Genomic DNA, 25728 nt, shown 5'->3' with positions numbered 1-25728 from the left:
GTGCAGCGCCCGGCACCGCTCGGAGCCAGCCGGCAAAAAGCTCTGCCTGGACGCCGGGCACGGGGGCCGCGGATCCTTTCCTTACCCCAGGTCCTGACTCTCACCCTTGCATAAAATTGGCCTGGAAGAGCAGGACAAGGTCCCAGCCAGCCTGCCCAACGGCAAAGGATGGGGCTCGGGGGGCAAACTCCCGGCGGGTGACTTCGGGTGGCCCCGGGCTCCCCTGGGAGCCTTTTCTCTCGTCCCTGCTCCAGGTGAGGATGGAAGAAGGTTTGGTCTCTCCGAGGAGTCCGGGAAGCACCTGCCCCGGTGCTTCTCTTTGGGTTTCTTGCCTCCGCCTAAGCCTCGCCGTGAACCCGGCTCCGCGGCCACGTCGAGTCCCCCCCACCCCGGGTCTCACCTCGGTCTGGGCACGTCGGGGGGGGCCCTCGGTGAGCAGGGAGAGTCAGGGAGACCCTGCCCCTTCCCGCGGGGGGTGCCCGCACAGACCGGGCTCCCCGCGTCCCACACCCCGACGTGACTCCTTGGCGGCCGGGCGAGGGCTGCGGTTCACCTAAAGCACCCCCAGGCTCCCCCCTAAAGCAGGACCCGGGCACCGAGAGCAGCCCAAATTTCTACAAACATCCAAGGAAATGTATTTAAGGAGCCGGCTGGCGGACCCCCACACCGGGAATCTCACCCCATGGTGTCACCCCCGCACCCAGCGGCTCCGTGTCCAGCTGCGGGTTCACCCCCAAACCCGTACCAAGCTGCACCCACGCGTGAACGTGTCCCCACGGGTGGCAGCAGCCCGGCCCGGTGCCCTGCTCGTCCCGCAACACGCACACAAGGTCTATAAACGCCACAGCCTCCGCGGGGAGGCTGCGGAAAGCTGCCTCCGGTTGTACTGGAAAGCCCCGGGGTGGGAGCACCTGCCCGCAGCCCTGCTGCCGGGGGGGCTCCGGAGGAACCCAGCGCCCCTCATCGCGGCCTCGGGCAGCCGCCGCCCGGGGGGCGAGAGCCCGGCACCGCCGGGAGCTGACCTAAAGCCGCTGTGGAGAGAAATCGGGTCGAAAAACGGGTAAATCGGTTGTGGCTGAACGCACTCGCACGCGCAACACGACTACGGGCAGGTTTTGGCGAAGCTCCTCCGGCGTCAATGCGCTCCCGGGGCAGATCCTCGGGTCTTTCACCGTTTCCACGTTTGTTCGAATGCCACAATCGACCGGAACGGGCGGTCGGCGAGCGTTTATTTCAATGCTCATTATTTTTTAAGAATAAATTCTAATTAAATAGCGCCTGGAAACGGCAAGGCGCGCGGCTGCGGCACGGGCGAGCCCGACGGCTTCGCCCCGCTTTTCCCAACCGAAACGAAACGAAGGAAACTCCGGCGGGGGCTCAGCCACTGCCCCCGCGGCTTTGGGGCTGGATTCCCGCAGAGACGTTTCTGCCCTTGCCGCTGACCAGCAGCATCCCCGAGCTGTTATTATTATTTTTTTTTTCTCAAGTGCATTTTTTTTAAATTCTTTTCTTTTCGGTTTGCGGACGCAGGGACTCCCCGCGAGCTGCAAACGGCCGCTTTCTCCTGAACGCAGCGAGCAAATAAATACAGATCCCCAGCCAGTTGCGCTGCATTATTCCGAGGGAAATAGCTGGCATTCCTGCCCCGGTTTATTTTGGAGCCGAAATTTCCCACCCTTCCCGCAGCGCCGGTCCCTAGCGGGGCCGGGGCTGGGCGCCGGGACCTCGCCGCCGGTGCGGGGCTGGAAGCGGGCGTCGGGAGCGCTCCCGGGGCCGAGCAGGGCCCGATCCTGGCGGCAGAGGCCCGAGAGCAGAGCGAGAGCCCGGGGGAGACCAAGCGCGGCTTTTCCCCGTTTCTCCGAGGAGCAAAGAGCCGGCGAGCAGGGAGCACCGCACGTCCCAAGGGCAAAAAAAAAAAAAAAAAAAAAAAAAAAAAAAAGATAAGGCTGAAGTGGTTTCCTTGCTCTGGGGGAGGTGACCGGCACCGCACCGGAGCAGAATTAAATCCACCAAATTAGCCGGGCCATGCGGACAGCGGGGGTGTAAGTGTTCTTTTTCCCCTCCTGCCTCCCCTTCCTCTGGTCGCGCCGACGGGGAAAATTAGGGAAAAGTGTTTTTGTTGTTGTTGTGTGTTTGGTTTTCTTCTTCTTCTTTTCTTTCTTTTTTTTTCTTTCTTTTTTTCTTTCTTTTTTTTTTTTTTTTGTCGTTTCCCGGCCCTCTGCGGGTCCCCGTCGCAAGGCCGGAGCGAGGAGGAGGCCCCGAGCCCCCGGGGACAGGCGGGGGCACGGCCGCAGCGCTGCGAGGGGGCAGCCCGGGGCTGACAGGACCCCAACGGGACGGTGTGGGGCCGGATAAATGTCCTGGGGCCGGGTAACCGCTCATGGGACCGGATAGCTGCTCGTGGGGCTCAGGGCGGCTCTGCACCGCCGGGAGGCTGCGAGCATCGCCCCAGCCTCGGCAGGGCACGGGAGGGGGGGAGGGAAGAGAGAGACCCCCTCCCCTCCCCGGTATTATGGGGTTTTGGTGCCAAGGAGAGAGGGAGAGCTACGTCCTCTGCTACCCGAAACCCCATATCGGAAAGCGTGCCGAGCCTTCCCCAGCCTCCGCCGGCCGCCGGTTCCTCCGGGAAACCGGGATCGGACGAGGCGGGGGGGGGACACACACGGCACCCCCTCCTCGAAGAGCCCCCAAAAAACACCTGGAGCGGGGGGGGGGGGCAAAGCCGGGAGCCTCCCCCACCGGTTAGGGGGCGGGCGGTCCCCTCCATCCTTCCTGAGAGATCAACCCGGGGGGGGGTCCCGGGACGCACCGTGCGGGGGTCGCGCTGCCGGGCTCATCCCGTGTGTCCCCCCCCCAGCGGGAGCGGAGCCTCCTGGCCTTACCCCGTCCCCCCCCCACCCCCCCGGCGGGAGGAGCCCAACCCCTGCCGGGACCGGGGTTACCCCGCCGGCCGTCACGTGGGGCCCGGGCCCCGCCGTAAAGAGCCGCCGCCGCCGCCCCCCGGCCGCCACTTCCCCGCCGGGCGCAGCCGGGGACGCACCCACGGGGGACGGACGGACGGGACGGACAGACAGAGCGAGAGGGAGGGACGGACCGACCGACAGACCGAGTAGGGGGGGGGATAGCACCAGCCCCTTTCTGCTGAGAGGCCGCGGTTGTGTTTTTTCTCCCCTCCCCCGGAAAGTTTTTTTTTTATTTTTATTATTATTATTCTTTTTATTGTTATTATTATTATTTTATTATTTTCCTGGGATTGCTCTGGATGGTCTGAGCGCAGCTTCATGCCCACCCGGCCATGCCCGGCTCCGCTCCCGGCCCGCTGCAATGTGAGTACCTGTCCCGGAGGAGCTGCTCGGGGATGGGGGGGGGTTACGGGGGTGGGATGCTCTTTTTGGGACCCGAGGTCTCCCGGCTCCGTGCGTCGCGGAGGACTTGTTTCGGTCGCTTTCTTTCGCTTTTCAACCAAAAAGCAGCGTGGGGGGGGGAGCACCGGGGCTGCAGCACGGCCCGCAGCTCCTCACCCGCCAGGGCCCGGGGCTCGCTCCAGGCCCGGAGCTCGGAAAAAGACGGGAAGGGAAAGATTTCGGAGGAGAAAAAAAAAAAAAAAAGAAAAAGAAAAAGAAAATAAAAAAAAAAAAAAAGAAAAAAGGGGAAAAAAAAGTTTTTATTTTTTATTTTTTTAAGGACCCTTGGAAATGCCGGGGCCGGGTGGGCCGTGGAGCAGAGGCCGGTTCATGCCGGGGCTCGGCCGCTGCTCTGAGCCTGGAGCCGCGGGTTCCCCCGCGGGATGGAGGGGAGCAGAAGGAAATTTAAGGGGAAAAATAAAATAAAATAAATAATAGTAAAAAAAAACACATCTCCCTCTCCCCAGCTTGAGGCAGGAGAGTGGTGCTTTCACTGCGGGGCTGGAGGCTCCAGGAGTCCCAGCCCCACGGCCGCGAGGCCGGGGATGGGGTCAGGGGCAGGGATGGGGTCGGGGATGGGATCGGGGATGTGGATGGGTACGGGACCGGGGCTCTGGTCTCGCTGAGCCGCGGCTCTGGGCTCTCCTTCCAGGTGCTTGTGAGTGAGCCCCTCGGCACCGTCGGGGCGCATCCGGCCGGGCCCTGAGCAGCAGCCGCCGCCGCCGAGGACGGACCATGTATCAGGGGCTGGCCCTCGCCCCCAGCCATGGCCAGCCGGCTTATTCCCACGACTCCAGCAATTTCCTGCACTCGTCGGCCGGCTCGCCCGTCTACGTGCCCACCACCCGGGTGCCCTCCGTGCTGCAGACGCTGCCCTACCTGCAAGGCTGCGAGCCGCACCAGAGCCACCTCGGCAACCCCCCGGGCTGGGCGCAGAGCAGCGGCGAAGCCCCTTCCTTCAACGCCGGCAGCCCCCACCCGCCGTCGGGTTTTTCCTATCCCCACAGCCCCCCGGGCAGCAGCCCCCCGGGCCGCGACGGCGCCTACCAGGGGCCCCTGCTGCTGGCCGGCGGGGGCCGGGAGCAGTACGGCAACGCCTTGGTGCGCTCCGTCAACGGGTCCTACTCCAGCCCCTACCCCGCCTACGTGACCCCCGACATTCCTCCTTCCTGGACGGCCGGACACTTTGAGAGCAGCGTGCTGCACAGCCTGCAGACGAGGCAGGCGGCTTTGCCCGGCCGCAGGTCCACCTTCGGTAGGTCGCCGTCGCCCTTCACCGTCGCCTCCGGGCGTCCCCTTCCCGGTGAGGAAGGGCTCCGTGCGCCCCCAACCCCGGTTCTTGGAGCATCCCCCAGCTCCGGGGTGAGCTGCCCCGACGGGAAAAAGAGGGAGAGGTTTTAGCTGGATGGAAAGCTGGTCCGGGCATGGGGTGCGCGGCTGGCTGCCCCCAGACGGAGGTGTTTTGTTTGTGTGTGTGTGTGTGCTTGTGTTACAAGGAGGGCAAAGAGCACGTTTCAAAGGAGAGCAATTCCCCCCGAGGACGGAGGAGCAGAGGCCGCTCGACACCCCCTTACCACCCCCCCAGCCCCCCCCGCGATATCTCCTTCCCACAATATCGACTTTGTGCCTGGGCTTCAATACTTACCCTTGTGTTTAAATTAGCGGGGCAGATTTATAGCTCCCTCCCTTTTAAGTAATTTATTGTGGTAAATGAGTTTATATTCGAACAGACTCTCGGTCTCCTAATTCGCCTTCGCCCAAACAGGTCCGCAGCTGCACCGCTCCGCGGCCTTTGGGGAGGCAGGGAAAGGCAGCCAGGCGTTGAACAATAAACCCCACCACAATTCGTTTGCGTCCATACCGGAGAGCTCTTTTAAACCCAGAGCCGAGCAAACAAAGTTTTCGGGTCTTGATGTAAAAGGACCCTCCGTGTGCGCGGTTTACAGCCCCGGGGATATTTCCCCAGCCTCCTCCGGCGGTGCTTCGCAAAGCCCTTTAAAAGCCACTTCAAGATCTCAGCCGCGTTATCATCTTTACTGCGGTGAACCGAATTATCTTATCTTTACCCCAAGAACAAAGTAAAGCGGGGAGACAGCCCCCTCCCCGCCGGGCTGCCTCCCCGGCTCGGCTTTTCCTCCCACGCCGGGGATGCTCGGGAGCGGTTGGTTTCCCAGATTTTCTCTTTGTCTCGGAAAATCCGTTGTGTTGTGCCGGGACGGATCGCCCCGGTCCTGCCGAGGGAGGTGGTGGCGCGGAAAAATCTTCTACGCTTTGAATTTACTAGTTTGGGACCTGGAATAGAGACCGCCGTCCTCTCTGCCGTTTATTTTTGCTCTTGAATAGTGTAAACCGCTCTTAAGTGGCGTAGACTATTTTCTTTTTCATTTAATGAATTATTGCGACCTTTTTCTTTTTTTACTTCTTATACATATATATTTTTTCAATTTATTTTTCATGTTTTTGTTTTGCCTTTTTTTTTTTTCTCCCGGTGGATCATTTTTAATACGATCGCAGATGAAAAAGAAAAAAAAAAAAAAAAAAAAAAAAGAGCGTATTTGCGTTTTTTTGTTGTTTGTTTGTTTTTTTTTTTTTTGAAAGAAAATAACTTTCGGGACGAAGGAAGTTATTTCAAAGAGAGAAAGAAAAGCGGCAGGAGGAAAGAGCCCGACCCGAGGCTCTCGGTTGCGCCCCGGGCTGCCCGTTCGCAGCGCAGTGGCGCTCGGGCCGGGAGCCCCCGGGCACCGTGCTGGGGCCGGACGGCTCCGAGATTTCCTCGGAGAGGGGAAGAAAAGTCCGGAGGAGCCTGGCTACAGCGGGTTTGGGGTCGGGGGAGGCTGCCCGGTGCTCCTGGGCGCTGTGCGGAGCCTGGTACGGAGCCAGGGTTGCAGCACGGATGGAGCCCTGGGCGCCCCGCCACCGGCCAGGGAGCACCGCGCCTCGCTAGAGATAGGAAAAAGCCCCCCTTTTTGTCCTCCCTCCCCACTTTATCATCCCCATAGTGTTCATTAAAAATAGTTTTACCTCTCAGGCTGTGCCCTGCACGGGGTAAATGCCGCGAATGGGCTCCCTGCCCCTTTCCATCCCCCGGACAGCTCAGTTCTGCTCAGGAGTTTTGGGGTGGGGATCAGGGAATGTGCTGCCTTTGAGCAAATATTGAGAGCTGAGGGTGTGCAGGGAAATAAAGGATTTCTTCCATGTTCTGCAAGGTGAAGGCAAGTTCCCGGCAGGCAGGGATTGTCCCTTGCAGAGGAGCAGTGGGGCACAGAGGATCGGGGACACCTTCCTGTAAGCTCTCCACGCTGCGGGTGGCACGGTGTGGTGGGCACATCTCCTGACCCGTGTGCCTTGGGTCTCTCTTCCAGAGTATCTGGAGGAGTTCCCCGGGGACGGCCGGGAGTGCGTGAACTGCGGGGCCATGTCCACGCCGCTCTGGAGGAAGGATGGCACCGGGCACTACCTGTGCAACGCCTGCGGGCTCTACCACAAAATGAACGGCATCAACCGGCCGCTCAAGCCGCAGAAGAGGCTGGTAAGAGGGACACATCCCCTGCTGTACCCGGGGGTGGATGGAGGGCAGGATCCGGGGGGCTGGTGCCCATGCTGTCGGGTTCTCTGTGTTAGGGCCTGTTTGAGCCTTGGTCCTCCCATGGGTTAAATGCTGTCAGTGCCAGCCAGAGGCCTTTGTTACGGGTCAGAGCGTGGAGATGAGTGAAGCTGCGGGAAATGCTGCTCTGGCACAGCTGGTGGCCAGCACGGAGATGGGGAGCAGGGACTGGAGGGGTCCCAGGCTGTGCTGCATCCAAGCAGGGCCGGACATCCCTGCCTGTTATCTGGGGATGTGGGGTGCTCTGTGAACTTCTCCCACCCCTGTTCCAACCATGGGCACTTTGCTTTCTTTCTATGCCAATAATTGTTATGTCCATGCAGCCACGCAGGGTCTAGGCAGGGTAGCTGAGGAGGAGGCAGGGCTGCGAGGGGAGTGGGATGGGCACAGATACCATGCCTGGAGCCCTGTGCTCCTAAGGGAGGATTTGGGGTTTGGTAGTTCCCAGTTTCTCCGCAGGTTAAAGCAGTAATTCCCCCCACATCGTGGTATTGGGCTTCCTCTAATTGGGATCCCATCGTGAGAGAGGACAGGCGCCTCCTTTTTTTGTACGATCGCTTTGGGATGTTTAAATTTGGTGGTAACAGTTTTGGTTTCAGAGCCTGTCATCAGAAGCAGTCATTACAAACAGGATGTTTGTCTGAGCCGTGCTGGGGAACAGCTGGGAGTTCCTTTTGCTTTCACTCTGGGTGTATTCCTGCAGTTGTTTCGTGTGTTGCAAAACAAATTGTTAGCAGTAACCCAACAGTGGCAAGTTTCAGTGTTAAAAAAAATCATAAGAAATAAATATGGGATTGAATAAATTATTTGTTCTGATTGTGATCCTGGAAATTTGGCTCTATTTGCAAAATGAAATGAGCAGTGGCTCTACAGAAAATCACACTGTTTTGTTCCATGCCGTAGCAATGTCACCAAAACCGATGTGTTTCTGAGAAATATTTTGCATTATCCTACAGGATTTGTGCGTCTCACCAAAACATTCTAGGTCTCTTTTAACATAATTATATTAAATCTGCACCCCCAAATCTCTCCTGAGCTGCAGATCTCAGAGTTATGCTGCTGATTTCGTTGGCGCAAATATGAGCTGTGTATTGAAAGACTGGTGCAAAAGCTTAAATCAAACTCTGCATTTCGGAGACTGGCATCAAAATGCCTGAATTTCCTGGGCTCTTTAGAGCAGCTTTTCCCTAAGGCTCTGGGACAGGGCTTGCTGTTACCTGGTATTTTATTTCAGTGCATGGGAAGGGAGCCGGCCCCTTTGCATGCCTGCTGCAACGGTGGCGAGGCTGCGGCCGGAGCGGTGCCGGCACCTCCCCGCAGGGCTGGGTACCTGCCCCATGGCACACGGCAGTATTTGGGGTCCCCGAGCCCCCTGCCTGCTCCTCTGTCATTGCTGGCACAGCCCCATAAGTAGCAGCCATGAGGCATTTTTTTAGTAAACATTTCCGCTGTGTTTTTTGGTGGAGAATGCTGGTTCACTGAATTAGGACCGCTGGCTCATCCCTGTGAAGCAACTATCAAAGCATTTCCAACTGTGTTATTATTTTGGCTATCAATACAATGATAAGGCCCACATGAAATGGCTGATATCCTTATCCAGGGGAAACATTTCAGTGAGATTGAAATACCTGATGGGATTTTGTTTTATAGAAAAGAGAAGGGGCTGCATTTTTGACTTTCCGTCCTGACTTTGAAATGAAACATTTCAAAATCTTGGATTTTTCCAAGGTTTTGAAATGCCGTTTTGCAACACGTTGTGCTTCATCAGAGGAAGGAGGGCCCACTGTTGATGGACAAGAGGGTGCCAGGCATATTCTACAAACCTACCACCCCGGCATCTACCTGTCCTTGGGATGTTTCCCCAACCCCAAATCATTTCCACTGCCGGGAATGGTTTGGAGCACCATCCCTGCGTAACCCCACCCGCGCGGGCAGGACGGGAGCTCACGGTGCAGGAACAATGAGCCAGGCTGTTTCACAATGCCGTGAAATAGAGGCACAGAGAGGAAAAATGGTGCCTTTCGGCCTTTACGTTATGACCTTTGTTCTGTAGGCAGGCGCTGCGCCGTGGTTGTTCTGACTTCTGTGTTCACAAAGCAAGTCCTGCTGAAAGCCCTGGCAAATGCAACGTGGCACACGCGACCCTGCGGGGATGATGTCCTGTGGCTTGGTAGCACTCAGCCTGCTTGTACATGGGAGAGGGCCAGCAGCAGCAGTGCTGTTTCCAGTTCATTTTTTCTTTTTTTTTTTTTTTTTTGTTTGTTTGTTTGTGGTAAGGGCAGCATCCTCTAGGCAGCAGGGACAGCTGTTTTGCTACAGCCTGCCGCTGGACGCAAAGCACTGTGGCTTTCAGCAGAAAGGATTTACCTTAGAGGAGGATGAGAGCAGCGCTTTATTTTAGCTTCTTTTCTAGCTAAGTTCCTCAGCACGTTTCACAAGATACCTTAGATCCAGTCCTAAAAGCTGGATCACTTTTACCATCCCAGAGCAGCCCCTGGAGCTGGATGGCTCCACTCTTGTGCATGAAATTCCCCCACTGTTAGGAGCAGAGCTGCAGCTCGTGGTGCAGCAGGGGGGGCAGATGCAGCAGCTGTACTGTGCTCAGCAGCTCCCATCATCCTGAGGTAGAGAATTATTCTGGAAGTTAAATTTTCAGTGCTTGTGTCTTTGTTTTGTTTTGTGGTATTTGGTTTTGTTTGTTTGTTTGTTTTTTCAGGCTGTCCTTTTTTATAGTTTGCAATACATGGATTTGGTGATGCTTTTGGGGAAGGTGGACATGGGACTGATCACAGCCCTGGTGCAATCTGCTGGGATCCCAGAGCCGTGCAGTGTTCATGGTTTGTGCTTTGGCTTTCTTCTGGCCATCATTTCCTGTGGTTCACTTCTCCTCCGAGGTGTCCAGAGCCACAACAGCAAGGCCGTATCTCAGACACTGCTGCTACTTGTGGCTCTGAGCCTTGGAGCTGCCTGCTTCCAGGAGCTGAGCAGGGAAATCTCAGCACATTTTGCTGCAGCCACTTTCCTACCAACATCATCTCCCCTCTGTCCTACTGGCGAGGGTGACAGACAATCATCAATTAAACCCTCTGGAGGTTCAGAGGCTGCTTTTCCCCTGTGAAACCCCATGGTTTGTTCTCTACTTCTGAAGAGCAGACAAAGCACAATCCCTTATGGCTTTGGGACTCCCCCTCGGAGGGACCTGCCCTGCTGGCCCCGAAGTTTTCAGGCTGCCCAAGCAGCACCCACACGGGGTTGATGCGATAGGCACCGGCTCCTGATTCCTCGAGCTTATCGGCAGCACTTGGCTGTCAAGCCCGGTCCATGAGGAGTTTTTGTTTGAGTGTATGGTACATTTGTATAAATAAACACTGGAGCACAATGTTGAAGTCAACAACTTCCTAGACAAGGTCAGAGTGGTACAAAGGCAGAGGGGTGGAGGCAGGCAGCAATGCGCTTTCTTTTAAGGGAACTGCTGGGAAACCAGCAATAACATATTGTACCTTCGTCCTTCAGTGAGCAAAAGTAGCCTTGACTGTCTCTTTCTTGCCAGACTGGCAAGTTGTGGTGTAGGGCCAGGTTCTCACTGGGTTTTTGGGTTTTAAATCGTGATGTCTGCCCAAGGAGGATGGCCTCTGCTGTGCCGGGCTCTGCAGGGAGGAGGCAGCCCACAAAGCACTGTACAGAAGATGCAGATGGAGGTAGGCACTGATGTCCCAGTGGACAGCACAATGCTGTGTGACATCAGGACAGCACGTCCCTTCCTCCCTGGGGCTGCCCAGAAATTTCGGGGCTTTCCAAAGTGCTTTGCATTGGCCTTCCTCCATCTGCAGGTGCTGACAGATCTCACCAGCCCCTGCTGGGCACCGATACCGCAGGGCTGAGTGCCTCCAAATTCCCCCTCGCGCCTGTGGCACCCCTGGGGCTGAGGTCCCTCCTGGTTGCAGGGATGAATGACCCAGCCGTGGTAGCTGAAAGGCTTTGAGAAAGCTCTGTAATTGGTCCAGGATCTTGCTGTGACACCGTGTCCCATTTTACGGACAAGAATTGCTGTAAAAACCTCCTCTGTGCCAAGCTTGTCCGCTCACAGCTCAGCATATTATTATTTTTGGTTATTTCTTGAAAAGCAAATCATTTTCCAAGCAGTACCACTATTTGTGAATAGTTGCTGAGACCTCTTTGCAACCAGTGAATTGAAGCTTGGGCACGTCACTCGTGACTCTTGAAACTCAAAGCTGATCTCTGACTGCTAACCTTGTAAAAACATTTCATTTTTATCCCAACGTACCCCACTTCATTCATCATATTGATTAGTTATGATATCAAGCGGTAATGGAAAAATAAACAAACAGGGAGTTCGTTATTGCCTGCATCACCTATCATCTGTCTTTGAGAGGAACCAAAGTGATTTTTCTCAGTGCTGAAGAATGTATTCAAATACCTGAGTGTGCAGGGTCTGCGATATTACTTACGTCGCTGGTATCTTTGTGCGTCTTGAAGCCTCTTATTAAAATAGTTCAAATGTGAAGAGTTTAGAGACATTGAAATGAAATGCTATTAAGCTGACAAGGAGGCTTGTGAATTTTCCAGTGGCTTAGAGTACAGTTGTCAGAAATTAGCTTGCAGCTTCTGCCAGAATATTTCCCTTCTTCCTTTGGAAATGCGAACGTTTCGGAGCCAGCAATCACTGCACTCACAAAGTATGTCATTAGTTAATGTTTGCACAGTGTTCCTGCAGCCAGTAAGGGATCAGATTATCTGGGAGACGTGCAGGGAAAAACCCTCCTCATCCCATCACGGGCCAGTTCAGCTTGGTTCTGCTCAGCTCAGCCAATTAATTCTAGTGTCTTAAAGCAGAGATTAATCGGGATGTTGCTAACTTTAGTGGTAGCTTTGAGTGCAGAAGAACAGAAATAAAGTTCAGTTAAAGCAACAGCAGCTTTCTGCAGCAGCCATTGGAGTGTTGAAGGCCTGGCAGGTATTTTCCTTCTCTTTCCCTGAGCGGGTCTCCTGGACAGAAGTGCTCTGTGCTCCGAGTTTTGATCACTTCCAGCACACTTGCTGGGAGTTTGTGAAAAGGATCAGGAGGACATTTGCCAGGTTTATGGAGCTCAATAAATAAAGCTCTTGCAAATTAGAGTGTTCACATTTGAATGTAATTTCTTTCTGAATTTGGCTATCTTTCACGTTTCACGTTTTCCAGGAAAGCATTGTAAACGGGGATTTTATTTTTGTAGGAAAGGAAACTTCCCAGTTTGACATTTCCGTGTGTGCACTCACATATCTGTTCGCTTGCCTTTAAGTCTTCATCCAGACGTGCTGGGCTATGTTGCACTAACTGCCACACAACCAACACCACCCTCTGGAGAAGGAACGCCGAAGGGGAGCCCGTCTGCAACGCCTGCGGGTTGTACATGAAGCTTCACGGGGTGAGGAGCGCGTGCATGGCATGAGGGACATGCGGGGTGCTGGGATCCCCCTGGCAGGGCTGGGACACTGGGGTTGGAGGGGACAGCCTCTAGAGCAGACCCAGAAGAGCCAAAAACCAGTGCTGTCCCATTGGACAAGCTCATTCTACTGCAGTTACCCAAAATAAGCTTAAGGGGGAAGTGGAACACTTTTGGGAGGTACCTGTAGAAGAGATTTCTGGCATTGTGTGGCTGTTAATCAGCTCGTTTGCCAAGAATTACTAAAAAAAAAAAAAAAAAAAAAAAAAAAAGAAACCATGCCAGACTCCGGTAGGTGGGGACTGAAGCTCCCCAAACGCAGACAGGCGATAAGGGGTGATTCTCTGCTAGGTTGGGTACTTAAGCAATGTGTGGAAGATGCTAAAGAGTCTGCCAGGAGGTTGGCTGATAACATTCAGCCATGGAGGATGGGAAATGTTGGTAACATGCCCATGATCCAAGAGGAGGCTTCACCCCTCCATGCAGGCCTCTTCAAGCTTCTGCCATAAGGGTTCAAGTCTCTCTGTCCCATGACTGCTCCCTCCGAGTCCTGTAGGCCCCAGCTGTCGGAGCAATTTAGTAGGGCCCTGTCATAAAGGTCACCAATAAATCAGGAAAAGGAAAATAGGAAATAAAGGAAAAAACAAAATTTGTGGGAAAGCCTTAGCTGTTAGCCTTATACATCTTCCAGCCAAGGCCTGTCACAGAGAAAAATAGCACTCAGTGAAGGACAAGGACTTTAGGTGCATTGCATGAAGTACAGCATGAAAATAGGAAGGCAACACGTGTGTGGGAAGGAGATGAGTAAAATACAATATTAATGATTCCAAACCTTATGAATGTCAAGGTACCGCGACCTCTGGCCATGAAAAAGGAAAGCATCCAGACAAGGAAAAGGAAGCCTAAAAACATTACCAAAGGCAAAACCTCGACAGGTATAGTGCTGCTACCATCTGTCCTGGGGGTTTGGGGCACAGTTCATCTCACCAGTGTTCATTCTGCAAGAAACTGTGACTAAGAGAAAATCATATTGGGATTTTTTTTTCCCTGATGACTGCTTTAGCTATAGGGCCTTTGTTTAAGCACAGCCCACAAATGAGAGAAGGATCTGGGGTGAGAAACCTCATTGGTGTCACGTCCCCACAGGGATCCCGTGTGCTGTTGGCACCCAGTTCCAGCCCTGCAGTACCTGGGTTCCAGCAGGTCTGAGCTACAGTGGGCAACGAGAAAAAATAGGGGCTGGGAGTGGTGTAGTTAGAAGTTAGGGAGGGGGCTTGTGGCATGTTCAGCATCTGCTCCTCTGGCCTGTGCAAGGACCCGCACAGCCAGGCTGGGAATGGGATCTCCTCCTCCATCAGCATCGTGACAGCCAAAAGAAGCCTTACCCCGGTGGAGACAAGGTGGAAAAGGAGAGCAGCAGTGCTGTGCCATGTGATATGGTGCTAGATATTACAAAATAGATCCCCTTAGGGGCAGATTTGTGCCTCTTGTATTTTCTTCATTGTCTTGTGCTCGTTGTCCTGCAGGATCTACAACTTCAGCCACGAACTCCCCTTCTTCCATTACGAACTCAGACAGCACGGTCACTTTAAAGTCCGAGCCCAGCACGACCTCGCAGTATCCCGGACAAGCCATCGTGGCAGTGTCCCAGGTAAGGGGACAGGGCTGTCACCCACTGGGGTGGGTGCTCCACCTGCCTCCGTAATTGCTGAGGACCTTGACGAAGCTGAATGACTTCCTAATTGCACTGAGGGGCTGCCCAGTGATCTGCAACCCTAGGAGTCAGTGGGATCAGCCCTGGGTGGAAACCTCTGTAGTTCCTTAAAAAAAGACTGCCTGGCCATATATTATATGTGCTTTATAGCCCTGAGTGCTTAGAGGCTGAGGGCAAGCTCACACTTCTGCCATGAAGATTTGCTGTGCAGGGTGGTATTTCAACTTTGTTTGGGAAAAAATGGCTCTAAGTCATCCCGCAGGTGGACATTTTGTGCCCCGTGTTATCCCTGTGTGGGGTTTAAGCCCCCTCAAGCTGGACATGTGTGCAGGGGGAGCTCAGCCCCAGAGCCTGAGCACCAGGCACTGTGCCACGGGAGAGATTTTTTGGCTGAAACGGGTAAATCTGATTTGTGCTGTGCTCTTAAAAATAGACATGCGCTTAGAGATGTCTGAGCTGGACACATTCAGTCAATAAATAACGGGCTGGCCCTGGGATGCCTTCTCTTGGCCTGCTGCTTGCTGGGCTGGGGACAGAGCACTGCTCCTGGCTAGCCTCCAACACACGGGATGAGCCTCAGGGATAATGCACCGTGTCCATGACCTGTCACCATCCTACCACTGTGTTAGGATAAGCAGGAGAACTACCCTTAGCTCATAACAAGCTTTCTAATGGCTTCTTCCTTCCCTCCCGGGGCAGGCGCAGAGCCAGTCAGACGAAGCGTTGGCCGGCGGCCACGGCGAGTTCAAATTCGAGCCCGAGGACTACCCCTTCTCCCCCAGCAGCATGGCCCCGCAGCCGGGGCTGAGTGTGCCACTGCGGCAGGACTCCTGGTGCGCCCTGGCGCTCGCCTAAACCCCCCTGGGGCCACCAGCCCAGGCACCGTGCATGCGGCTTGCCCCACTGGGAGGACACCGGCTGCCCCAGCCGCCACGGGACAGGTTTCTCTCAGAGGACATGGGTGGAAAAGGACAGCTGGATGAGGCACCCAGAGAGCTCTTCCTTGGCCGAAGTGACCCTGAGCAGCCTCCTCGAGGCCGCCTCCGTGTTCCCCGGGAAAGCCTTCCTCCTTTGAGATGCAACCAGCAAATAAATGCATCCCAGAATCTATGTTTATTCGCAGTGATTTCTCCCTCCTATGACTCCTCTGTGTGCAATTTATTCCACTTTCCAATAAAGACTGTAATAACGTGGCACCAAATAACTTAATTTTATTAAAATGTAAACTGCGTGGCCTCCCTTCTGTTTTATTGGCCACAATGGGGAGAAGAAAAAAAAAAAAAAAGAAAAAAGAAAAAAAAAAAGCAATGGTTGTTTTGAACATTTACTGTTTTATATTAAAAATGATCATCTCTATAGAGTGTTAGCTTCTGAAGCATTTAGTGTATCAACACCGAGCTGATGAGTCATACATGAAATAAACACGCCGCTCTTCCCGTCCCGGTTCCAAAGAAGGATTTTTTTTATTATTATTTTAGGCAAACCACATGACAAAAATGGTCAAAACCTCCCAGTAATAAAAGAATGCTGAAATGTTGTTTTTCTTTTGTATTTCCTGATTGGTTTCAATATTGCCAACTCCAAACATTACAAAATAGGAATCGGCCTTCCAAAAATTACGAGAAAGGCTCGAAGAACTGAAAAATAAACGCTGTGTTGGATGTACTTTCTGTTTGTAACTGTTTTCGGGCATGTTTTAAATGAAAGATTTCCATTTCAGCTGTGCAGGTCAGAGATTTCTTTTCCACTTTTTTAAGGAAAGCCTAGCAGGAATTAATTTCTTGGAGCTGAGCTGCAGCAGACAACAACCAGTGATGTAAAACCAACTTCCACGCTTCCAAAGGCTGGCACCAGTTTGTGCCTGCAGTGGTGCCGGGCACACAGGGGTCATCTCATCTTCCCTGAGCCCCCTCTTTCTGAGCATTTATTGCTGGGATCATATCAGTGCTGCCGAGGACTCGGTGAGGGTTTTGGGGTTAGGCTTTAAGTGGGGTGGTGGGAGGACAGAGGGCTCGCAGCTGCCCTGGGGAGTTTAGTGATGGGAGAAACGCTCTGCTGGGGGCCCTGAGCAGCCCGGGGTGAGGAGAGGACGGCAGCAAGCAGGGGAGATGGGTGGGAAATGAAGGGGGAGTGAGGTCATGGAGTTACGTCTGAAGCCTGCTTTATTTGTTATTTCTAAATAAAAACCCCAGCCTGGCTGGACAGCTATTTATGGCCAGGAAGCCGTCAAGTAATAGTTCCTTAATATAGAAGTTGACCTGTCCAGGGCTTCCTGGAGCAACTCTTCCTCTTGTCAGAAGAGATGGATCGCTTGATTTTTATTATAAACAGCTAAAGACGATCAGGGAGAGTGAAATCTGGCATCAGGTCACAACTCATCCGAGATGGAGGATGGTGCTTGCCACAACACAGCCCTCTCTGGGGGAGAGCAGATGCTTCAGGCACCGGGCAGGATCGGTCCCCTCTGAAACTGCTGGAGCTTGGTGGTGACTTCTGCAGCCACGCTGTGACTCTTAGTGGGCACAAGGGGTTCAACCCATCCTTTCAGCAAAGCCCATGGATGAAAGCTACCTTTGAGGGGTCTTCTTGTGTCTCCAGAGCCTCATTAGTGGCTTGCAACACACCAAGTCCGGGGATGTCACGGAGGAGCACCCAGACCCACTGCCCGCAGTGGCAGGCTCGGCGGTGGCACTCTGTGTTTGCACAGTGGGTTCTCAGTGCTGCTCCGTGTCCCCACCGTTTGTTTTTCCACTCCTTGAGCTGCCAATGCCCACAGCACAGCCACGTGTAGCCCTGAAGTGAGCAAGCCAGCAGCCTTCTCCCAGCTCCCCAGCTTCCCCCAGCTCCCAGTGGCATTTTGCCCTCACCGAGGACAGGGGCTCACCATCACCTCCCCACTTCTGTGGCAGGAACTTGCTTTGTTCATCCCAAGCACAGTTCTTGGGCTTTGCACTGCAGAGCTGAGTCTCTGCGGGGTGAGCAGGGTGACACTGACCCCAAATCCGACCCTAAGAGTGCCCCTGGGAGTCAGGGAAATGGGTGCTGTGCCCCGAGCATCAGGGAACAGTGGGTGTCCAGCTTGATGTGCCAGGGCATGGGATGGAGGGAGCGAGAGCCCACAGTGCATCATGATCAGCATTCCCGGGCACCTTCCCAAATCCCATATTTGCCGTCACAAAAAGGCAGCACAAAGCCACGACAAGATGATTTCTGCGGACGATGGCAAGGGGTCCTCTCTTTCTCGTCTGCATGACCCCGAAGGGGAGAGTTATTTTAAAGGCAAACAAGAAGACCCAAACAATGCCAAGATGTTGACACCAGTGGCTCCAGCAGTTTTATTTATTGCCTGTTGGTAACTGTTGGCTGGCCGTCGGGATACGCCGGGGCCTGGTGGCTGACAAAACGAGGCAGAGCGACAAGAAGTGAAACAATCGGGATGTGTGTAATTTTTCCTTCCTGCTCGCTGCCTGCACTCACTGGACGGCATCGTCCACGAGGCTGGCTTTGTATTTCTCTGGGGTGTCTTCCAACCTTTTGCTCCCATCCCCGAGCCAGGAGCCGTCCCTGCAGACCCTGCCTCCTGGTCTTCCCTAACAGAAATCCAGCACCATCCGTGCAGCCCTGCAGGACAATGGAGCACCTTTTCTCTTCCAGCTCTGCACCCCAAGAAGCTCACCCTGTGCAGGTCCCAGCAGCCACGTCCAGGAGCACCCCTGCACCCTCTACCCACCACCTTCCCAACCTGCCATTTTGAAGACCTTCCTAGGGGGCCCACGTATCTTTGCACCCCCCTATTAAGCACTAAAAATGAGCATTTGAACCAATAGGTCTGGAAAAAAAAAAAAAAAAAAAAAAAAAAAAGGAAATTATGGGTTTCCCCAGCTCCTGCTGTGTCCTCAGTCCCGCTCCACAGCCCTGCTCAGCCTGTATATTTGTAGGAGTTTGAGTGGTTGGGATGGCAGTGATGGAGGAGATGAGGCCCCGCTTGTCCCTGCCTGTACAGCTCCACACAAGGCGGATTTGCAGATGTGCTTCGCAGATTGACTTTTATTTCTCCTTCCCAAACCTTTCTCACTCTCCTCGGTGCTCTCCCCTTCCCAGGCATGACCGTGTTTGCTCTCCTGCAGGTCTGGCGGCTTGTGGGCAATTATTATCTTTACTGTTGTTGTACAGCTGCCTCCGAGCTATCAATTGCCTTTGTTCAAAGGTTACCTGCCCAGATGATTTTACAACACGACTACAATGATCTGTTCCATTTTGCACTTTATACTGATGCCACAGTGATTTTTACCAAGTCAGCGAGTGAGTAATGAAGCACTTGAGCCTATAAACACATGTTATTCTTGTTTATGATCATATTAATAGCACAATAAAATCACTGCTCACTCAAGCAGTTGCTTTCAAGAGAAAAAAAAAAAAGAAAAAAAAAAAGTTTGTTTCTTTTTTATTTCCACATGGAAAATGGAAAGCTGAGGCTTAATTTCTGCTGGGAGCCCAGCAGCCGCAGACTCTCTAATGGGGTGTCACTTCTGAGTGGGAGCACCAAGAACTGTTCTTTTTTCTGCGTTGTGCACAGAAATCTTCAGCACGACTTGTGTGGCAGTTCAGCAGTTCAGCCTGAATGGTAAATGCAGCTCAGCTGCAGGCACTTTAACTCTCCTGGCTGTTCCTTCGCATGGCTTGGGGACACACATGTCCCCAGGTGTGCTCCCAAATCAGTGGTTAGGCTGATGACAGCTAAGGCCTGAGCCCATCATGGTTATAAGAGGATGGGAGCACAACCTTCCCCTTCTTGGTGCTAGTATGGAGTCTGCCTTGGGGGTAATGGTGTGGATCTGCATTTTTTTTTTCCAAAAATTAAGTGAAAACAAGACTGTGAGCCAGGTATGGTACTGCTATGGGGCTGAGGGGGGTTTAGGTGTCTTGTTGGTGGGTTTGGAGTACTCTGGAAGTACATTGGGAAGTAGGGGTGAATTCACTAGTACTTCCCAGGCCTTGTTCCTTGCTCCTCTCCTGTGCTTTTATGGCTATGTTGGTTGTATACCAGGCAGGAAAACAGCCTGTGCTGCAGTAATTAAGTGTCCAAGCCCCTTACCCCTGCAGCAGTTAAACCTGAGCTGAATATTCATTCTCACCATTGTATGTGTAGGAGCAGAAGACAAACAGTACCGCTCCTTTTATCACCTCAGGTGGTCCTTTGTGGAGAAGGCTTCATGGCCAGGAGGTGATGTCCCCAAGAACCTCTCCTGTTCAGCATGAATTTACATTGAATAGCCCAAAACCACTTAATGTGGAGCAGTAACACCTTTTTCAAAGGGCTTCCAAAGGAGCTCCTCCTCAAGGGGAGGCTTGGTGAGAAGAAGCACATACCAGAAAGGCCCTTGTTGAAGGCAGCACCTCCCCATAGCCTGCTGTTTTCTCCACAGGCTTGATCTTCCAAATGTCAGTAAAACTTCTGCCCAGCAGTATGACCAAGGAGAACATGCTGTGGGTATGGTATGTGCTGGGCAGAAAGGATAGTAGCGGTGGTGAACTGCCCTTATGGTCAAAATTGGCAAAAAAAAAAAAAAAAAAAAAAAAAAAAGCTTTATCCACAGTGCTCTAAGGCTGCTGGGGCTGTAAGCATTTACTGGCCTTTTACTGTTCTTGCAAGCTTTCTTTAGTGTCATTGAGAGATGCATTAGTATTGGAATTTAAAGAAAGATTTTTACAACCAGTGCTTCCACGGCAGCATTAGAGGTGGCCAAGAGCAGACCTTGACTACTGTGGTGTTTGATAACGTCAGGGTCTGAACTGCCTCCAGGGCCAACCCCTCCTCTGGCACGGGGCAGCAGTGCTGAATCTTCTCCTTTATACACCTCTAACCTTGTTACCAGGTGCTGTTATACTGCTGACAGGATAAAAGAGGAGGAAAGTGGGGAATTGTTATAATTCAGGTCTGTCTGTCTTGCCTCGGGTGCACAGCTAGCTGCTTCGTGGTGTGAAAGGAGCACTCAGCTAGGGATGCACAAATAGGGAAAAGGGTAGATAGAAAAAAGATCGCCTCTTCTTATTTACTCCTTCCTATGAAGCAAGTGGTTTAAAGCAAACAGTGATGGGAACTTCCAGTTGTGGTTCCTGTTTCACCTGTGCTTGCGTTTGCCCTGTTCCGGGGCAAGGTGTGGGACTGGGACCACTCCGGAGGCTGGATAGGAGGAGAAGTGGGCATGGATGCATGCAGTGCAGGGCTCCAATGTTGCTGTCGCTTCAGGTGTTGGCAGCATCCTTCCCATCTGTTCACTCTTCGCTTGTAATAAAAAAAGAATAGCTCTGGCTCATGGAATGAATGGAAACGATGTGCATTTAGCTGTAGGAGCCTGTTATTAACACCTGGCAGTGGAGCAGTGCTGATGCTCCTTCTTTTTCCTGCTCTGGCCTTAGCAAGGTAGGAAAATAGTACTGGAGAACTCACCCTGCTGTGTGAGCAGGACTAAGGTGAGGTGGAATTGGCCATGTTAATCATTTACCTTGAGGCCAATGGAGGCTGTAGCAGGTGCTCTGTGTATATAGGGATCTGCAAGCATAAACGTTCGATGGGGAAGCCGCTGCTCAAAGGGCGCTGCAAAGCAGCCTTTTGGGGAGGCAGTTTGCTCAGATCCACCTTTGTTTGCTTTGCGGGAGCATGGCCCTGTGCCATGGTGCTCTGTCACCAGCAGGGCTGTCATCGTGGGACAGTGTGGATGGGGACCACGGGACAGCTGCCACTCCTGGGCCTGGCCTTGACAGCTTTACTCCCTGATTAATAATGCTCCATGCCAAATGGGAGTGGAGAGCTTCTAGAGGGCGATGGTTACTGCTGAGCATTCGGGCATAACCATGGTGTTTCTGAGTGTCTCTCCAAGGAAATTCAGCAGGAGGAGCGTAAGCTTGCTTTTCTGTCATCCTACAGTGCTTAAACCTTGCTATATCATGGATATGTTTTCTATGTTTAATAATACAGCTACAAAAAGGCTGGGGTTTCAGTTTATCTTGAGATTCACTAGGTACTTGGATGTAACTGAACATGTCACCATTGTTTTCATTCCACTGTCACATGTGATAAGCCCAGGCTGTCATTCCTCCATAACCCTGTTCATCCCAGCCAACTGCAACTCAAACCTCACTGCCTTCAGCTGGGTGCAGTGGTACACCAGCACATGGCCCAAAATGGGCCTTCTCCAGGAGCAAATCCTTCCTGCATTGAGATGTTCTGTCCCACAAGAGTCTGTAGAAAGCCTATGATAAAAACAAAGGGTAAGGAGACACTGTTCCTGGACCTGTTTCTCCATTCCAGAGCTTGCTCCAAAATCCAGTCTAGCATCTACATAATAGGTCTATGAGCACAAGCCTTGTGTGCCAGCTTTGCTCTGTGCTCAGGGAAATGTGGTGTCTGTGATGCTCAGGACATCCCAAAAGCACAGAAATGCCCTGTGGCCTCTCCTAGAGGAGGCTGGGGTCCCAGTAAACTGCTCCCAGAGTCTCCATCCCTGCAGGAAACTTGGTCTCATCAGTATTCCCTGGGCAGGTTTTGCTCCATGCCCAGGAGTGATTGGCAGTGTCTTGAGGTTTGCTTTTAAATCACACAGCTTTGCTTCATATTAAAACATGATTAGAAAGGATTTAGCAATTTAAAATATTAATAATGGATAACTCATTTCCAAGCAGCGAGTTTTAATAAGTATGCCTTTTTGGATGGGCTCTGCTCAGAGGTTATTGACTTTGACATTGCTGCTTGCCCTTATGTTTGGATAAAGAAGCAGGGTTTGTCCCCAGGCTTCATCCTTTCCCTGCTGCACAGGACTGCCCTGGGCACCCTCGTTTCAGAGATGCCTTTACTTTTGAAGAGTGAATGGCTGTAAACCCAGAAGAGAGGCGATCCACCTGTCCCACCACACTGAGGTCCCTGGGTGTTCGAGGCAGGGAGCACTTGGCCTGCTCTTGCCCCTACCATGGGATTCTGTACCTACATCTTCCAGATAAAGCTGTGGAGGAGAAAAGCATTACCTCGCATGGTTGTGGTACTAGCACCCTGCACGGGTTGTAGACATGGGTTTGAGAGGTTGTCCTCAGGAGCACCAGGCTGCACAAGGTCTCTGTGCTTGCAGAGTTTTGTCTTTTTTTTTTTTTTTATGTCTGTGGTTGCTCTGAAATGAAGATACCTCTTGGCTTTTTCCTTTCTGGCTTGGTTTTCCTTTCTGGCTGGGTTTGTGCATCACCAATCATTTTAGCTACAGTGGTGTCAATGGGGCTTGTAACATAACCACAAAATCAGTTACATCTGGAGTGCGTTGAGCAAGGTCACTGGGGATGGAGTTCCTTTTGTTTTCTAAAGGCAGTCTGAATAAATGGCAACCAAGCCCTCTTGCATTTGCGGGAGGTGAAAGCCAAAACCAAAACCACAATAGTATCCGTGTTTTTCAGTTAAAATAGCTGTCATCTGCTCTTGTAATGAAATTCAGTTTTATGTTTTTTTAAAGAAAAACAGGCTGGGGATCAGTCCATAATTAGTAGGAAATTGGTTTGGGTAGAATAGGAATCTTCTTATCTCCTCATCAGAAACCAAATCTAAACAAAAGCAGAATCTGATTCAAGGTTTATAAGCTTTTTAGCTGAGTATTTGAATGCCTCTGAATTTCCCACTGGATCCAGAAGTAAAATTTTTGTGTTTTTTTTTTTTTTTTTTTTTTTTTTTTTTTTTTTTTAATGTCATTGGTTGCTTAGTCCTGCTCAACCAGGAAACTTGAGGACTTCCTTGGGAGGTTTCTTGGAAGACTGGCACACATTTTAACCACTAATGCCTTTTTGAAGAGGTACAATTGGGCTGCAGAAAACACCGCAGGCAGGTTATTTTTCCACCCTGGGACAGGCTGGACAAATGTGTTAATTCATAAAGCATGCTGTGTTCCTGCTAATTGCCAGCTTGGGTCTAGGCTTCAGCCAGCTCTGAGTGTATCCTCAGAGCAGAGGCTTATCTCGTGAGCTTCCTGAGTCTGCAGAATTGAATGAAAGTCTCACCAGGAAAAGTGGTTTGTTTTGCTTTTAGTTTGTTTTGTAAGAAAGCTGAGAGTTTCCCTTCCCAGCCAGGTCTGAGTGACCGCTGCGAAGCTCACATGCTTCAGTGCTTCAGATCCTCAGGCCCTCTATACTCCTGAATACATTAAAAATAAATACAAGTAAAAATCCAGCTATCCATTCTAAATCTTCCATTGAAATTGAATTTTAATTTAGATATAATTTTGGAAGAGGCTGTAAATGTGCAGTCCTACCAGTTGATTTCCTTCCCTTTCCCAGAGATTTTTGTGCCAAAGTGAGGTACAAGCACAGAATTACAAATCAAACATCTGGATAGAGATTTGGCAGTTGGGTGGTTTCATTGCACAGACAGCTTGGGCATTTGCTATACCTGGAATCAGGTTCAACAGTCCAATTTGATTTGTTTTAAACAAAATCTGCAAGAAATCCCCCAAATGATAAACATTTGCTGATGAAGATAAATATCAGCATTGCAGTTTAAAGTTTCTCCTCATTTAATTCTTGGTTACATCGTCACAAGCAGAGTGCTGCTGAGAATAAATGCAGAGAAAAAAAAATCCAAAGAAACCAAAGGTGTTTGACAAGTCTTTGCTATGAAATTCTGGTAAAATGTTTAATTTCCAACTTCTGGGCTTGGTTCCTTGCATCTGTACCCTGTGGTGATGGGAACAGTTCTTGGCATCATCCTCGTGTAAGTGGTCATTTGTCATGCTGTTCTGTTGGTGATGGAGCTGAGCTGCAGTGAGGCAAAGTGACTTGACAAAGGTCCATTGGGAGGTTGGTGGCAGGAATGGCCACAGTTTCTGGTCTCTGGACTTTGTTTTGGAATTGAAGTTTGTTTTTTTTTTAAAAATAAAGTTAAGCTTGGCTTGTGTCTGAGAAACGTGGTCACTGGTGGGGTCAGCCAGTGGGCACGGGGCCGCCCTGGTGGTAGAAGCAAGTCTGCAAACCTGTCCTGGCCCCTTCTGCACTCCCAAAGCTCACTTGCTTTGTAAAGACCCATGAAAGTTATATCAGGGAGACTATGCCCAAACCAAGACCTCATCGATGCATGTAAAAATTCTGTAAAGGTAAATGTGTAGTACATTAAACTATTAACTACTGCATGGGCTTCAGATCCTGTTCTGCTCCCTAAAAAGAAATAATTTCAGGCAACAAAGGTCCTCCATTTCAGAACAGATTTTTTTGGAGAGGGGGGGAAACAAACTAAATTTGGAAAACACTTAATAACAACGTTGCCTTAATTTAACAACAGCTTTTATTAGATTGCACTTGTCCAGCGAGATTAATGGCCGTTTTCCTTTGAAACTCTGGGAGTCTTTCCTAGACACTGGGAATAAGTGGGCTCCCTCAAATGTTCTGCTTCCTACAGGATTTACTGGTGAAAGATTTAATACAATTCAGCACAAACATTTTAACCTCTCCATCTAAAATGCTGAATTCAACCGTTTCCTGAATGTGTATAATTTAAAGGCTTGTGTTTTCCTGTGTCATGCTCTCTGAAGCATTTTATGTCGCCTTGCTCCTATTGACTCTTTTAAGAAAACACTGCATAAGTATACAGTCACTTTCAGATAACTCCGATGTTTACTTTATGAATGAAGGAGGAAATTGAATACTCAAATAAAGTTATGCATGTGAGTGCCAGAAGCTAACTGCCCTCTTAAATTTGCTTGTCTTCTTGAAAGAGCCTTTAAATACAATTTATGACGTAAAGAGACTTTCCGCAGAGCTGAGGCGAATCTCCTCTGTCTTTGGTTATAAATGGATGCTCTCAGTGGGGATCTCCCAGCCGGGGATGCTCACAGGGCAGGGACAAATGCTGTGCCTCCCGGAGCTTGTGTGTATCCCATTCATCTGCTGTGGGATGCGAATAAACAAGCTGCTGCCTGTCTTGTAGTTAGGAACACAGGCAAGGCTATGAGTAGATAGAAAATAAAATGGTTTCTAGCAGGGTATAACCACTGCTGTACTGAACTTAATGTTAGGTTCAGATTTTACAACTGGGGGAAGTGGCGTGTGGCTGCCTGTGTGAACAGTGTCGTTTGCTGTCCTGCTTCTCCTGCCTCTGGTTTGGAAAAACATGCTGGGTTTGGGTTTAGGGGTATACCTCAGGTCAGCCCCTAGCTAGGCTTGCCTCTCCACCATTTTAGCAACTGAGGTAATTGATTTTTCCTTAAAATAGTTGATAAGTATTGTTAAATCTGTTCTGAAGTAGAATAAATAAATAAACCCATTCCCCAGTGAATTCACCCTGCAGGCTCCCCCAGCCTTCTGCCCCCCCCCCTCCACTTTCCATCAAGAGGGCATCTCCCAGGATCTCACTGTGCCATGCTAATGAATGCTACAGTAATGGGGACATAATTGACATGTTAACTCTCCTTATTTGAGCCAGAGAGATTATGGGATGAACACCAGGGAAGGCACATGTGCCTGGTTTGGCTGCTGCAGGCTGGGCATGTGCCAGGGTGCCAGAAGGGCTTGGCCGCGGCCACCCCGCACAGCACGTGG

The 25728-nt window shown here is 51.5% G+C and overlaps 1 protein-coding gene across 2 annotated transcripts; it reads left to right on the top strand.

Moving 5' to 3' along the window:
• Positions 1-4139: 4139 nt before the first annotated feature.
• On the top strand, positions 4140-15021 carry GATA5 (GATA binding protein 5). Of its 2 annotated transcripts, none has more exons than XM_032198534.1 (6): positions 4140-4659; positions 6767-6933; positions 12309-12434; positions 13300-13387; positions 13979-14078; positions 14847-15021. In XM_032198534.1, the coding sequence occupies exons 1-6, from the start codon at positions 4140-4142 to the stop codon at positions 15019-15021; spliced, it is 1176 nt and encodes a 391-aa protein (XP_032054425.1). The 2 variants fall into 2 exon arrangements, with proteins under 2 accessions (XP_032054425.1, XP_032054424.1); XM_032198533.1 differs by having other exon boundaries at positions 13979-14103; positions 14866-15021.
• The last annotated feature ends 10707 nt before the right edge of the window (positions 15022-25728 follow it).

This window comes from Aythya fuligula, chromosome 16 (assembly GCF_009819795.1).
Source record: "Aythya fuligula isolate bAytFul2 chromosome 16, bAytFul2.pri, whole genome shotgun sequence".
In the NCBI taxonomy this organism is placed as follows: Eukaryota; Metazoa; Chordata; class Aves; order Anseriformes; family Anatidae; genus Aythya; species Aythya fuligula.
This window is presented reverse-complemented; position numbering and strand designations above follow the sequence as displayed.

Excerpts from the sequence above, each read along its gene's own strand:
- GATA5 (XM_032198533.1), top strand. The coding sequence starts at position 4,140 with ATGTATCAGGGGCTGGCCCTCGCCCCCAGCCATGGCCAGCCGGCTTAT. Across the intron at positions 4,660-6,766 it reads CGGCCGCAGGTCCACCTTCG|AGTATCTGGAGGAGTTCCCC; the intron begins GTAGGTCGCCGT and ends TCTCTCTTCCAG. Across the intron at positions 6,934-12,308 it reads TCAAGCCGCAGAAGAGGCTG|TCTTCATCCAGACGTGCTGG; the intron begins GTAAGAGGGACA and ends CTTGCCTTTAAG.